This window comes from Cervus elaphus, chromosome 1 (assembly GCF_910594005.1).
Source record: "Cervus elaphus chromosome 1, mCerEla1.1, whole genome shotgun sequence".
Lineage (NCBI taxonomy): Eukaryota > Metazoa > Chordata > Mammalia > Artiodactyla > Cervidae > Cervus > Cervus elaphus.
Window position 1 is genome coordinate 21,463,459 of NC_057815.1, and position 16,171 is coordinate 21,479,629.

Genomic DNA, 16,171 nt, shown 5'->3' on the forward strand with positions numbered 1-16,171 from the left:
AAATACATATTGGTGTCCACCCCCATTTCATGCCACAGAGCTCCTAAAACCCTTGTGATCTGCTAAATAAGGGCATCAGTAACATTTTTTTTCTAGTATTTGCTATTTGACCCCTGACAATAATTCCTGAACCCTTTATAATTTCCTGAGTGATAGTGTTCTCATGAGGCAACTCTGGGTGGGCTCCTGGATGAGGGCTGGTCACCTGAAAGACCAAACCATTATTAGAAGCTTGGGATTTTCTGACCCATCCCCAAACATACCCCATTCTCTTGAGGAAGGAGAAGGAAATGAGTCAATGATCAATCATACCTATGTGATGAAGCCTCCATTAAAATCTCTGAGGAAGGGGTTTGGAGAGCTTTCGGGTTGGTGAACACATCCACGTCAGTGTACCCTAGCTACATGGAGACAGTAATCCCTGAACCTAGGACCCTTCCAGTCTTCTTGACCCCTATATTTCTTTTATCTCTCTTTCTGTCTGTTCATCTTCATCCTTTATCATGTCTTTTAATAAACTGGTAAACATACCTGTTTTCCCTGGGCTCCATGAGTCATTCTAGCAGATGATTGACTCTAAGGAGGGAGATCTTAGGAACCCCTGGTTTGTAGCCAAGTTGGACAGAAGTTGTGGGTAACTTCGGACTTATTACTTAGGCTTGGTATCTGAAGTGTGTGTGTGTAGGGTGGGGCGGGGGGAGAATCTCCTCTGGATCTGATGCTGTCTCCAAGTAGATCATGTCAGAATTGAGTTAAATTATAGGCCATCTGTTAGAGATGCAGGTTCAGTTCCTGAGTCAGGAAGATCACATAGAGGAGGGCGTGGCAACCCACTCCAGTGCTCTTGCCTGGAGAATCCCATGGACCGAGGAGCCTGGCGGGCTATAGTCCATGGGGTTGCAAAGAATCACACGTGACTAAAGCGATGCACACGTCGTCTTCTAGAAGGCCATCCGTCTGGTGTTGCTTCTTGTGGGAAAGACCCCTACACATCTGGCATCAGAAGTGCCGTGAGCGTGGTAGTACAAGGAAGAACAAAGAAAAACACATAAAAAGGCTGGGTATTTTTCCTACACAGCCACCAATGCCCAGGGCCCCACCTCCTCCCACCCCCGTGGCCTACTAGGCAGCTGACGATATCCCAGGTTTGATCTACGACCCTTGAGAACAGCCTTCCTGCAAAGCTCTATTCTAAAATATCAGGGAAGCCCAAATCCAAAGATGTTACTTTCAGCGATTCTTCATCCCCATCTCCTGTCCCAACAACTGTCTCCTTCATCCATCAGAGGCTTCGGTTCTTCCTTGTAGTCACCAACCTCCCCTCCACCAGTAATATGTGCCAAGAGGTAAATGCTGACACTGTTCCAATGCATAATCTTATCTGGTTTTGTGTTTTTCTTTTATTTCAATGCACTAGAAAGTGAAATGCAAATATTTTTCGCTTCTTTGGGGAAGCAAGTCCTCCCTTCCCGGGAGCAAAGAAGAACGTGTTTTTCAAGTTATGGATTGAATGAGCTTAAAGTGTATGGTGAAGGAGCACTAGGGAGGAACTTCCACCCAGACTTGGAGGCTACGTAGTGGTGGTGGGGAAGGAGTCCATAGGTCCAGAAGCAGCAGGGAGCCGGGCTCTATTCCAAGTCATTGCCCCAAGAAGCAGCAAGGCTCCAGACAGGCGGTACGTGGTTTATCCAGGGAAGCAGGGGCCCAGGCACTGGGTTTCAGAGCTTTGCCAAATATTCTAGCACCCTCAATGTGTCAGGGAAACTGCCAGAAGCTGCCAGCCCAGACAGGATTGTGCAGACACAGAAAATGGGAAGACCAGCAGTAGCTGGGGTGGGAGAGATGACTCATAGCCAGGGATTATAGTCGAGGCGGCAATGGGGGCTGTCAGAAAGACTTACACACCTTCCTACGGGCCGAATGTGCTTCCTGCGGCTCCGCAGTAAGAAGCCACCTGTCAGTTCCCCAGTTTGATCCCTGGGTTGGGAAGATCCCCTGGAGAAGGAAATGGCAACCCACTCCAGTATTCTTGTCTGGAAAATCCCATGGACAGAGGAGACTTGGCAGGCTCAGTCCATGGGGCTGCAAGAGCCAGACGCGACTTAGCAGCTAAACAGCAACCAGCCCAAAGGAGTGGCAACTTGGAATCAAAACTAGGTTGATCCAGGGATCACAAAGAAATGTAATATTTCTTGCACACCTGAGCTTTTGATCTTAGATTTGGACCTGTTACAATACAGTAGATTCCTACTCAGGGTATAAATTCAGGAGCTGAGGGACTAACCCCAGGAGGAAGAGCCTCTGTTGACCATTCCGCAATCACCCTTCCAGACTCATTTTTGCTGTGCTCCAGTCATACCTCGGACCCCACACTGCTCACCGCCGCAGCACCCATCCTCAGCCCCGCCAGCCCTCCAGGGCAAGGCTCCTGTGTCTTCTCTCCCACTTTGTCTTGAGGTCTTTTATCTCAAGAAAGAGACACGGGTAGGATGGAGGAGTATCTCTTCCTCGATTTTACTTTCCAAATGTTCTGCAACAGACCATCTATCCCCTGGTGATTCTCGAGTCTATATCTCCAGCCTTGTCCTGACTATAGAATAACACCTCGTGCATGTGACATCCCCTTGATACCCTACCTAGAACTCAAGCTCCAGATGCTAAAACTAGAACATATTAACTTGTTCCACCCTTAGATATCCCTATCTCAATAATTAGAATCACCAACCAGCTGACTTAATTAGAAACCCAAAGTCGTCAACTCTTTTTAAATGTTCTTTATTCACCACCTTCTCCAGTCCCATGACTTCTGACTTCATTTAGGACTTCATCATTTCCTGTCCGGATCACCACAACAGCCTCCTGACCCATCAAACTCCAGTATACTTCCCACAAAGCCAGATTGATCTTTCCAAAACATAAAGTAGTTATCACTCCTCTTTTGAGCATTCTGCAGTGATACCTCACTCTTCTGCTTTTCCATGTCATATACACTGTGGCCCTTGACCAGATCCAGCCTGCAGCCTCTTTTTGTATGGCCTTCAAGATAAGAATGGATTTTATATTTTTTAAGTGTTTAACCAAAGAAAAGAAGATGAACACCCAGCAATTGTCACATGTGGCGGACAAAGCCTAAAGTTTTCAGATCTAGCCTTTGCAGAGAACGTTTGCCACCCACTTAAGTTTAGAGGACTCCACTCTGGCCCTCCCCTAACCATACCCCTCCCCGCTCAGGGCAAGAAATCCCCAGCTATCCGAAGGGCTATCCCATCCAGAGCCTGTGTCCACCCTTTCAACAGTACCCCTGGGATTCCTAGCCCAAACAGCCTGAGCCCACCTCTAGGGCTCACTCAGGCCTCAGAGGAGGCCAAAGGCAGCTGTTTGCAAGGAGACGGGACAGAGCCTGGACATGCAAGCTGAGCTGCTCACAAATGTGTGTGAGGAGGTTTGAATTACGGGAGCAGGGATGGGAAAAGAAGGGACCAGCCAGGACGCTGTACTTGTGCTTTGGGCCTGGGCCCCACAAGTGTATCTTCCCTGTTGCTCAGATGGTAAAGAATCTGCCTGTAATGCAGGAGACCTGGGTTCAATCCCTGGGTCGGGAAGATCCCCTGGAAAGGGGAATGGCAACCCACTCCAGTATTCTTGCCTGGGAAATCCCACGGACAGAGAAGCCTGGGGGGCTACAGTTCATGGGGTCACAAAGAGTCGGACACGACTGAGTGACTAACACGGCTACACTGCCACAAGTGTAAGGATACTTATAGAACCCTCTAGCATAACAAGTAAGACTTTTCATGACACATACACTTGCACACCGCACTCAAGACAGGCACTGACAAGGCTGGCTCTTGGCGCACCCTGCTCTTTACCAGCATCTATGTGCTTGCCTATTTTGCTGTTCATTCTCTTGCTGGAATCCTCTCAAATTTGAGACTCAGCTCCAAGGTCAGCTCCTCAGTGAAGGTTTTCCGACCCTCTCTTCTCTCCTCTCTTACTCTTTCTCATTTAATCTTGGGGGCCACAATGCCCTACACAAATGTCTATCACAGTATCTCTGACACTTTGTTCTACCTGGTTTATTGCATCTGTCTCCTTCCAGTGGACTGGACCTAAACTAAAAAGACTTAGTCTAATTTTTTTCTGTGATCCAGTCAGTATAATGGAGTTTCTAGCACATAATATGTCCGCAATGCTTTTTAAAAGAATACATGAATAAATCAAAATATATGACCAGTCTATCTTACCAAATCCTGGGATCCACACTCAAAGGGCAGGGATACTTGTATATTCCAAGTGACTATGGTCTCATCCCACTTTTATCCATGGAAAATTAAAATAAAAACTAGAATCCTACAACTATCTGCAGTTTTCTACATGTACCATATGTTTATGGCCTTTGTGACCTTGTTTTGAGGTTTGGTGAAGTTCTCAAGGCTTAAAACTTAGCTCAAGTATCGCTTGTTTCAAAACGCCTTCAATGGGAAGGGAGGCAGGAGGGGGGATCAGGATGGGGAACACATGTAAATCCATGGCTGATTCATGTCAATGTATGGCAAAAACCACTACAATATTGTAAAGTAATTAGCCTCCAACTAGTAAAAATAAATTTAAATAAATAAAATAGAAAAAAAAAAAACACCTTCAAGCTGAGTTTGCTCTTCCCACTGATGTACTCTTGTTTGATTGCATATTTCTATTACCAATTTTCACATTGTTTATGTCTTTCTCCCTAACAAGATGGAGAGTTTCTTGAAGGCAAGATCTATCCATGCATTTTTGCATTTCCAGTGACAAGGGCTATACCTAACACTTAGAAGTTGTTTAATAGACGTTTGATTAATGCTCATATACTTAGAGACTTTAGAAACTGTGGAAGTTATTCAATCCAAAGAAAGAATCCCAGTCACAGTATTTTCTATTATCAGCCCATCTTTGAAATCCAGTGACAGCCTCATGAGACTACCCTAACAGAATGTACACCTCACTGGGACAAAAGTTTTCCTGTTTTTTTTCACAGGCAAATCCCCAGAACTTAGATCAGTGTCTGGCACATAGCTGTTGTCCTTCTTGTTCAGTCACTAAGTCATGTCCGACTCTTTGCGACTTCATGGATTGCAGCACCCCATGCTCCTGTGTCCTTAACTATCTCCTGGAGTTTGCTCAGATTCATGTCCGTTGGGTAGGTGGTGATATCTAAGCATCTCATTCTCTGCCACACTCTTCTCCTTTTGCTTTCAGCTCCAGCAACAGACCTTCCAAAGAGCATTCAGGACTGATCTCATTTAGGATGGACTGGTTTGATCTCCTTGCAGTCCAGGGGACTCTCAAGAGTCTTCTCCAACACTACAGTTCAAAAGCATCAATTCTTCAGTACTCAGCCTTCTTGATGGTCCAACTTTCACATCTGTAATGATTACTGGAAAACCCATAGCTTTGACTATATGGATCCTTCACTGGCAAAGTGATGTTTGTTTAGGTTTGTCATAACTTTTCTTGCAAGGAGAAAGTGTCTATTAATTCATGGCTGCAAACACCATCTACAGTGATTGTGGAGCCCAAGAAAATAAAATATATCACTGCTTCCACTTTTCCCCCTTCTTTGAAGTGATGTGACAGATGCCATGATCATAGTTTTTCACGTTAAGTTTCAGGCCAACTTTGTCACTCCCCTCTTTAACCCCCATCAAGAGGCTCTTCAGTTCCTCTTCACTTTCTGCCATTCAAGTGATATCATCTGCATATCTGAGGTTGTTGATATTTCTCCAAGCAATCTTGATTTTACCTTGGGATTCATCCAGCCTGGCATTTCACATGATGTACTTTGCATGTAAGTTAAATAAACAGGGTGACAATATACAGCCTTGATGTACTCCTTTCCCAGCTTTGAACCAGTCCATTGTTCCATGTCCAGTTCTAAGTGTTGCTTCTTAACCTGCATACAGCTTTCTCAGGAGACAGGTAAGGTGGTCTGGTATTTCCATCTCTTTAAGCATTTTCCACAGTTTGTTGTGATCCACACAGCCAAAGGCTTTAGTGTAGTCAATAAAACAGAAGTAAAAGTTTTTCTGAAATTCCCTTGCTTTCTCTATAATCCAATGAATGTTGGCAATTTGATCTCTGGTTCCTCTGCCTTTTCTAAATCGAGCTTGAACATCTGAAAGTTCTTGGTTCGTGTATTGCTGAAGTCCTGATTTAAATGATTTTGAGCATAAACTTGCTAGCATGTGAAATAAGCACAACTGAACATTCTTTGGCATTGCCTTTCTTTGGGATTCGAATGAAAACTGACATTTTCCAGTCCTGTGGCCACTGCTGAGTTTTCCAAATTTGTTACCACACTGAGTGCAGCACTTTCACAGCATCATCTTTTAGGATCTGAAATAGTTCAGCTGGAATTCCATCATCTCCACTAGCTTTGTTATTAGTAATGCCTCCTAAGGCCCACATGACTTCACACTTCAGGATGTTCACCTGTAAGTATGTGACCACATCATTGTGGTTATCTGGGTCATTAAGATCTTTTCTGTATAGTTCTTCTGTGTATTCTTGCCATCTCTTCTTAATCTCTTCTATTTCTGTTAGGTCATTACTGTTTCTGTCCTTTATCATGCCCATTTTTACGTGGAATGGGTTCCCTTGATGTCTCCAGTTTTCTTGAAGAGATCACTGGTCTTTCTCATTCTACTGTTTTCCTCTATTTCTTTGCATTGTTCATTTAAGAAGGCCTTCTTTATTACAATAGCTTTGCTATTCTCTGGAACTCTGCATTCAGATGAATATATCTTTCCTTTTCTTCCTTACCTTTCACTTCTCTTCTTTCCTCAGCTATTTGTAAAGCATTCTCAGACAACTACTTTGCCTTCTTGCATTTTTGGTGGGGGTGGGTTTGGTCACTGCCTCCTGTACAATGTTAGGAACCTCTGTCCATAGTTCTTCAGGCACTCTGTCTATCAGATCTAATCCCTTGAATCTATTTGTAACCCCCACTGTATGAGGGATTTTGATTTAGGTCATAACCTGAATGGCCTCATGGTTTTTCCTTCTTTCTTCAGTTTAAGACTGAATTTTGCAATACGGAGTGCACGATCTGAGCCACAGTCAGCTCCAAGTCTTGCTTTTGCTGACTGTATAGAGCTTCTCCACTTTGAGCTGCAAAGAACATAATCAATCTGATTTCAGTACTGACCATCTGGTGATGTCCCTGTCTGGCACATAGTAGGTGCTTAATAAATATTTAGTAATGTTTGAATGAATAGTTGAAAAGTTTTTTCTGACACTGAACCAAAATTTGTGCCCTTGTAATTTCCACCCTTTGAACCTGGAATATATGTTTTCCTTCTTCACATGACAAGTTTTCCAAGTATTTTTCAGGGAGAGCTCGTGTCTCTCCCATTATGTTCCTCCTCTTTTCCAAGCTCAACAACCTCAGTTCCTTCCTAACCTATTCTGAGACCCTTTGCCAACTCCATGCCCTTATCTTTAATATCCTTCTGAGTCTAAAACAATAATAATAATAATTAAGAGGAGCTGTGAAAGAGACAAGTATAATTAAAACTCACAGCCCTAGTCCTAGTATAACAGCTTAAACATTAAAGAGTTCAGAGAATCCCTCAGGTTAACTAGTTTAAGCTTCTAATTTTGCAAATGAAGAAACGGAAGTTACAATGAGTTATTCATCAGAGCAAGACCGGCTCCTAGTCCAGTAGCTAATCAGATGTAGACCCATCTCAACCCCAAGATTAACCATCTTGCTCTATTTGAATTCTTATTCAAATACTAACCTGAAAAAACTCATTAGATTTGCCGAATCTATCACCTGCCAAAGACAATTTTCTCTACAGATGTGATGAAATAGGAAATTTGGCCTTCTCTTTTTTAAATTATAATTTTATTCATTTATTTATTTTGGGTTGTGGGGGTCTTTGTCCACAGGCTTCTCATTGAAGAGCTTTCTCTCGCTGCAGAGCGTTCGCCCTGGGGCGCTCTGGCTTCAGGAGCTGCAAGGCGCAGGCTCCAACTCAAGGCCTCAAGAGCTAAGCGCAGGGACCCAGCCGCTCCGGGACCTGTGGGATCCTCCCAGGTCAGAGAGTGAACTGAGTCTCCTGAATGGGCAGGCGAATTCCTCACCACTGAGCCACGAGGGGAGCCCTGGCCTTCTTTTTAAAAGAATTTCATCACATCTGTAGAGAGAGCAGTCTTTGTCAGGGGAGCAAGATTTTGAAAATCTATTTTTTTTTTTTTTTCAGTTAAAAAAGAAGACCAAGTTCCCTGGTTCTATAGCAATAATTTACTTGTTTGAACTGTTTTTCATGAATTACCAGATTTTGGTAGCCTTTCTTTTTTTTGGGAGGGGGACTTGATTTTTTTTTTTTTTTTAGTTTATTTATTTTAATTGGGGGCTAACTACTTTACAATATTGTGGTGGTTTTTGCCATACATTGACATGAATCAGCCATGGGTGCACCTGTGCCCCCCATCCTGAAACCCCTCCCACCTCCCTCCCCATCCCATCCCTCAGGGTCATCCCAGGGCACCAGCCCTGAGCGCCCTGTCTCATGCATCGAACCTGGACTGGAGATCTGTTTTCTTGGTAGTCTTTCAAGAGAGAGTTAATAAAATGGTTTATAACTTGTTAGAAAGGCGGTAGAGGTTCGCTGACAGTACAGTGGTTAAGAATCTGCCTTGCAATGCAAGGGACACTGGTTTGATCCCTGGAAGGGGAAGATCCCACATGCCTCAAGCAGCTAAGCCTGTGAAGCACAAGTGTCCCCAAGCACGTGCCCCACAATGAAAGAAAGGACTCCACTGAGAAGTCTGCAGACCATAAGGCAGAGCAGACCCCGTCACGGGGTGCCAAAAGCCAGAGAAAGTCTGTGTGCGGCCACGAAGGCCCAATACCACCAAAAAAATAATAAAAAAATAAATATATTTTTGAAAAAGAGCTATAAAAATCATTTTAATAAGTTCATATATAGACATTTTTATGATACTTAAATTCTCTTAGGCCAAGAACTGAATCTCAGTGTACAATATAAGGTAGAGGCAACCCAGCTGAACCACAAGAAATCTGTGCCACATTTCTTTTATCTCATATTAGGATCAGATGATAAAGAATCTGCCTGCAATGCAGGAGACCTGGGTTCAATGTCTGGGTCAGGAAGATCCCCTGGAGAAGGAAATGGCAACCCACTCCAGCCTTCTCACCTGGAGAATTCCATGGACAGAGGAGCCTGGAGAGCTATAGTCCACAGTGTCACAAAGAGTCAGACACAACTGAGCAACTAACACACACACACACAGAGGAAATTAAATTAAAACCAACTCTTCAGTACAAGAAAGGATCACCCATTCCCGCCTCTATTTACCACTTGCTTTTTTCTGTTTACCATTTTCTCTTATCCCAGAAAAGAATGAACAAAATTAAGTAAAAAATGTCAAATTTTTAGTAAAGACATTTAAATATTTCAAAGGCATAGGCAGTTACATACATTTTAGGGAATTTTGTCTTAATATTGATGAAGCAGAATAGTAGCAGAGGGATTGTAAGGGTTACTTTGCATTTAGTAAGCACAAAGTCTGTTTGCAAATAAGCCAATTTGCAGATAATCCAGTTGAAGAGCTGGTTTACTAACCCATTTTCCTAAAGTAGGTCTACCTATTTGTAATTGGGAACTTCCTGGACGATGGATAATGAACACACAAGTTGTACTTTCATACAAACTTTAGTGGTCAACAATTTGTGCAATTTTGAAAAGAATTTTCCCGTGTGAACTGCCCCGTCAAAGACTTGTAATTTAACATAGGAAAATGTACAGTCTAGTTCAGTGTCAGAATTGCACCAGGAGAATGCTGTAGATTTTTATCTTGGAAATTGCAGCTACCTATAATAGGTCTTCTTTCTTTCCCTGTAATAATCCTCACCTTTGATAGCTCCGTCTGCCTCAGTGGTTTGCAAACTGTGGTGTCTGGCTGCATCAGCAACACCTGGGAACTGGTTAGAAATGCAAATTCTCAAGCCCACCCCAGGACTACTGAATCAGAAGCTGGGGCGTGGGGCCAGCAGTCGGTGTCTTTACTTGTCTGCCAGGTGATGCTGACGTGTGTTAAAGTCTGAGGATTGACATGTGCTATGATAGCAGCTCACCACATCCTGTTCCTTAAGCTCACATGAAATGTTCGTCCCTGCAGACAAGCCCTTGTTACCTTACAGGGATGAGAGAGAGAGAAGCAGAACCTGACATCTGGAGCAGCTTGGGCGCTGGTGTACAACACAAACAGGTTCACAGAGCATCATCCGACCAGGCCACTCTGCAGTCAGGACAGAAACAAACCCACTCCACAGTCACATCTGAACACAGACAAAAACAGGAACGCGTCCAAACCACAAAGATAACCAAAATAGTTTCCATCCTAGCTAAAATAAGCAGCCCTTGCCTCTTTGCCAATTAAAACTTTATATTCATTTTACTCTTGCCTCTTTCCAATAAGCTTTATTAAGATACCCAAACATAGAATAGTCCCCACTTCCTGACAGCACCCAACCCCAGACAAAGCCCCATCTCTCGGCATTACCTAACACAAGTCCAAATCATAAAATAAGATCTTCCTAATTACACAAGCCCCTGTTTCTCTGAAGTTTCACTTAATTACCTGTGGTCAACCTCAGCCTAAAAATATTAAATGAAAAATTTCAGAAATAATTCATAAGTTTTAAATTGTGTGGGGTTCTGAGAAGCATGATGAAAACTCACACTGTCTGCTCCATCCACCCACAATGCAAATCCTCCCTTTGTCCAGTTATTGTGGCCCTTAATCACTCAGTACCCAACTTGGATATCAGGTCCGTGGGTCCTGGTATCACAGTGCTTGTAATCAAGTCACCCTTACTTAACAAGGGCCCCCATTGTAGTGAGCAGTGATGCTGGCAATTCAGATCTGCCCAAGAGTAGCCTCAAGCAAGGTGCTTCCTTTAAGTGAAAAGGTGAAAGCTTTCAACTTGATAATGAGTGAAAAAAATGGTTTGTTGAAGTTGCTAAGATCTACAGGAAGAACAATTCTTCTATCCATGAAACTGTGAAAAAGGAGAAATAATTCATTCCAGTTTTACTGTTGTGCCTCAAACTGCAGAAATTAGAACCATAGTGCATAAGTGCATAGCTAAAATGGAAAAGGCATTAAATTTGTACAGTATTTTCAGAAAGACCATATTCACATAACTTTTATTACAGTATATTGTTTTAATTATTCTATTTTATTATTAGTTACTCTTGTTAATCTCTTACTGGGCCTAATTTAAAAATTAAACTTTATCATAAATAGGCATGTATTTTTTAAAAGAAGCACAATATTAGCCACAGTTTCAGTATTATCCACATTTCAGTATAGGGTTCAGTATTATCCACAGTTTCAGGCACCCCAATGGGAGTCTTGGAACATATTCCCCGAGGATGAGGGCAGAAGACTGATCTTCCTAAGATGTTGCAGGTTGTAACTCATTTTGCTACAAGAAGTAATAACCAACTTTCTCAGGAACAGGTGTGTTCCTGTGGTCTTTGACTGGACAGCATTGATTATAAGAATTATTGCACAACCCCCTAGTCAGTGGGAACCAATGCCCTCCCGTGAACAATTTGTTCCCAGTCCAACACAAAGTAAATACAGAAATTAGGATTTGTTATTTAGAAACACCAACAACCATTTGAGATAGTAATTTTATGTCTGTTGAATCTAAACATAGAACATCAGGCTGGTATTTTGCATACCAGTTGTTTAAATTTTATTTTTCTAGCAATTCATAATTATATCTTACGAATTATCTGCAATAGATTTTTAAAAAGAAAAACTGGTACTCCATCACGAATTGGTTGAGAGGCATTGTCCTACAGGGCTTCTCTAATACCTTTCAAAATTGCTCTCACATTAATCTTCTGAAAACTCTGCTTTCAATATCTTGTGCCCTTTCTCAAGCATCTTCAACATTACAGTCTCCTCTGTTTTCCAGATGAGGAGAGGGGAATCTAATATACTTTGAGTTTCTACTGTATGCTGTTAACTGTCAACATTTAAATATACCCAATTCCAAGGAAGAAATTCTAAATAGGTATTAACATCCTGTTTCAAAACCTATTTCACAAAAAATACAAGGACCCAATGTGTTTATGGGTGAACTTTTTTTAAATCTTTAAGGAACATTATATTGAATGTTATTTAGACAAGAATAAAACAGGACAGGGGCTTCCCTGATAGCTCAATTGGTAAAGAATCTGCCTTCAGTGCTGGAGACCCTGGTTTGATTCCTGGGTCGGGAAGATCCCCTGGAGAAGGGATAGGCTACCCACTCCAGTATTCTTGGGCTTCCCTTGTGGCTAAGCTGGTAAAGAATCCGCCTGCAATGTGGGAGACCTGGGTTCAATCCCTGGGTTGGGAAGATCCCCTGGAGAAGGGAAAGGCTACCCACTCCAGTATTCTGGCCTGGAGAAGTCCATGGACTATAATCCACGGGGTCACAAAGAGTCAGAAACAACTGAGTGACTTTCACTTTCACTTTTCAAAACAGGACAGGCTTCCTAATTAATTATTTAGAAGCCAGCATAATAGGACTGGAAAAGGATAGTACTGGAAAATGTCAGTTTTCATTCCAAACCCAAAGAAGGACAATTCCAAAGAGTGTTTAAACTACCAAACAGTTGCACTCATTTCACATGCTAGTAAAGTGACGCTTCAAATCCTTCAAGCTAGACTTCAGCAGAATGTGAACTGGAGAACTTCCAGATGTACAAGCTGGGTTTAGAAAAGGCCGAGGAACCAGACATCAAATTGCCAACATTCGTTAGATCATAGAGAAAGCAAGAGAATTCCAGGAAAACTTCTGCTTCATTGACTAAGCTAAAGCCTTTGACTGTGTGAATCACAACAAACTACAGAAAATTCTTAAAGAGTTGGGAATATCAGATCACCTTACCTGCCTCCTGAGAAACCTGTATGTGGGTCAAGAAGCAACAGTTAGAATCAGACATGAAACAACTGACTGGTTCTAAATTGGTAAAGGAATATAACCAGGCTATATATTGTCACCCTGCTTATTTAACTTATATGCAGAGTGCATCATGTGAAATGCCAGGCTGGAAGAAACCCAAGCTGGAATCAAGATTGCCAGGAGAAATATCAGCAATCTCATATAGGCAGATGATACCACTCTAAAGGCAGAAAGTAAAGAACCAAAAAAGAATCTCTTGATGAAAGTGAGAGAGGAGAGTGAAAAAGCTGGCTTAAAACTCAGCATGAAAAAAAAACTAAGATTATGGCAGCCAGTCCCTTCACATCATAGCAAATAAAAGGTGAAAAGGTGGAAGCAGTGGCAGATTTTATTTCTTTGGGCTCCAAAATCATTGCACACTGTGACCACAGCCATGAAATTAAAAGACACTTGCTCCTCGGGAGGAAAGCTGTGACAAACCTAGACAGTATATTAGAAAGCATAAGCATCGTTTTGCCAACAAAGGTCCATCTAGTCAAAGCTATGGTTTTTCCAGTAGTGTTGTATGGATGTGAGAGTTGGACCATAAAGAAAGCTGAGTGATGAAAAACTGGTGCTTTCAAATTGTGGTATTGAAGAAGACTCTTGAGAGTCCCTTGGACTGCAAGGAGAGCAAACCAGTCAACCCCAAAGGAAATCAGTCCTGAACATTCGTTGGAAGGACTGATGCTGAAGCTGAAGCTTCAATACTTTGACCACCTGATGCGAAGAGCTGACTCGTTGGAAAAGACCCTGATGCTGGGAAAGATTGAAGGTGGGAGGAGGAGGGGACGACAGAGGATGGCATCACCAACTCAATGGACATGAATTTGAGCAAACTCAGGGAGATAGTGGAGGACAGGGGAGCCTGGTGTGCTGCAGTCCATGAAGTTGCAAAAAGTCAGACTAGAATTAGCAACTGAGCGACAACAACAAATAGTAAGAGAAAGCTGATCAATATAGCATTTGAAATTTCTAGTGCAGTATTGTTAGTAAATACTGATGCAAAGGTGCTGTACTAGACAACTGCTAAAGTTTGTTCCTGGCCTAACATTGATCAGGAGCTTACTAAAAGCTGGCACCATTCACCATCCCTTTGGCAGCCACATTTGTGCCACCTCCCCTTCTTCTGTCTTTCTTGGCTCTAGAAGTAGGAAAGAGACATAAGAAGAGCCAATCAAAATACCTCACTCTTCTGGCCTCAATGATGGAACCAGTGGTGGGTTCATTTCCCATGAAGAATAAACCAGTTTTCCCCAGAATTGTGCTGAGTATAGGTAGCGGGGAAGCTGCCCTTTTTCCTTTGTTGCAAGTCATTAGGACATGGTGCATATTGCCAGTAGCATACTCCCTAGAACATGAGAAGGATCTCTTCAATATGGGGACAAAACAAATGCAAACTGCAGAAAGACATGGAGATAGAGCAGAATGAGAGCAAGGGTGCAAGCGAGAAACTCTCAACACCGGAATTCCCTGGACCAAGTCAACCCAGCACCTTCTCTTCCCTTTCTCAGGCTTGGTTTCATAAACTAACAGAATTCCCCTTCAGGTTAAAGTAGTTTTGAAGCAGGAGACAGACAGACCCCGTATAAACAGTCAGAGTTCACGCCCTGTGGACAGACACTCAAAGAGGAGCAGAGAGAGACGAGCTGAATCCTGCCCAGATAAAAACCACAGAGTCCTCATTTTCAAAGACAAGGAGACCTTCCCAACTACACATGGGCAGAAAGGCTATTTAGAGGTCAAAAGAGAGGGAGTGTCACCTCATAGTAAGTGACGTCAACCTAGCCATATGTCTCTTCCCTAGATTCCATCTTGGCTAAGAAATGCGCATGTGGAAGGACCCTGAGGTATACCAGATCCGAACTCAGAACCAGCAAAGCAAGATGATTGGCCCGAGGAAACGTGGAAGAAATGCCCCGTAACTGTGATTCAAAATAACACAAAGGCATGACTCTCTCTCTTGACCTGCCTACATGTCCATCTACACATAGTTTTTTTCCTCCTAATAAGCACTATATTGTTTCCCTACTTTCTGTTTCTGTGTGGAAATTCATGTCTACACAGCCGGCAGGCCAGGACCTTGTCACTGGTCACTGGTCCCTGGTGGTCTGCTAGATAGGATTCACAACTTTCATTCCTGTGGCCTAACTTCAATCTCTTGCCAGGATCCAAAACCCTGATTCAAGCCGCTGCAGGCTGAAGCCACCTTGAATCAGTTTGAGATCCTTTTCTGTCATTTGCAACCCAAAAGCCTTCACCAACACAAATCTTTAATAAGTAGCTCATGTGGTAGAAAGAGCAAGGGCTAAAGACTGAGACAAATATAGTTTTTTCCAATTAATAATTACATGACAATTAGCCTCTCTGAACATCATTTCCTTGTTTGCATCTGGGAATAAATACAGCCGACTCCTAGAGTTGGACTGTAAGCTTTGGAAGGACAGGAAACATGTCTACCTTTCTTCTTGTCCTTCTCTCATGACCTGCTAAATGGGGGGAGGGCCCCGGGAAGGTAAGAGAAATATTGTCATTTTCTCAGATTCCTTCAGCTTAAAATATTCAATATACTAAGATTTCGTATTTTAGGATCAGTCAGTTCAGTTCAGTCGCTCAGTCGTGTCCGACTCTTTGCGACCCCATGAATTGCAGCACGCCAGGCCTCCCTGTCCATCACCAACTCCCGGAGTTTACTCAAACTCATGCCCATCGAGTCAGTGATGCCATCCAGCCATCTCATCCTCTGTCGCCCCCTTCTCCTCCTGCCCCCAATCCCTCTCAGTGTCAGGGTCTTTACCAATGAGTCAGCTCTTCGCATGAGGTGGCCAAAGTACTGGAGTTTCAGCTTCAGCATCATTCCTTCCAATGAGCACCCAGGACTGATCTCCTTTAGGATGGACTGGTTGGATCTCCTTGCAGTCCAAGGGACTCTCAAGAGTCTTCTCCAACACATAGCATGTCCTAAACCTGGTCACTTGAAAAACAGAGTTTGATTTAGCAAATGTCCCCACAATTAAACCCAACTCACTGACCTTTTTGTGTTTCTGCTTTCACTTACTTTTTTAGCTTCTAAAATTGCTAATTTCCTCACCCATGTTTCTAAATGTCCTTTTGTTACAAGGAATAAGAAAATATGACATGTTGGATCTGTTTCTT

General features: G+C 42.8%; 1 protein-coding gene across 1 annotated transcript in view; it reads left to right on the forward strand.

The window, feature by feature from the left end:
* Window positions 1-1,877: 1,877 nt before the first annotated feature.
* The window catches only part of TMEM123 (transmembrane protein 123), a 115,631-nt gene continuing 101,337 nt past the window's right edge, over window positions 1,878-16,171 (forward strand). Inside the window, exons 1-3 of the mRNA XM_043884865.1 lie at window positions 1,878-1,942; window positions 2,354-2,419; window positions 7,933-8,080. Coding sequence (XP_043740800.1) covers window positions 1,878-1,942; window positions 2,354-2,419; window positions 7,933-8,080 — 279 coding nt within the window. The remainder of the gene's footprint in view (window positions 1,943-2,353; window positions 2,420-7,932; window positions 8,081-16,171) is intronic.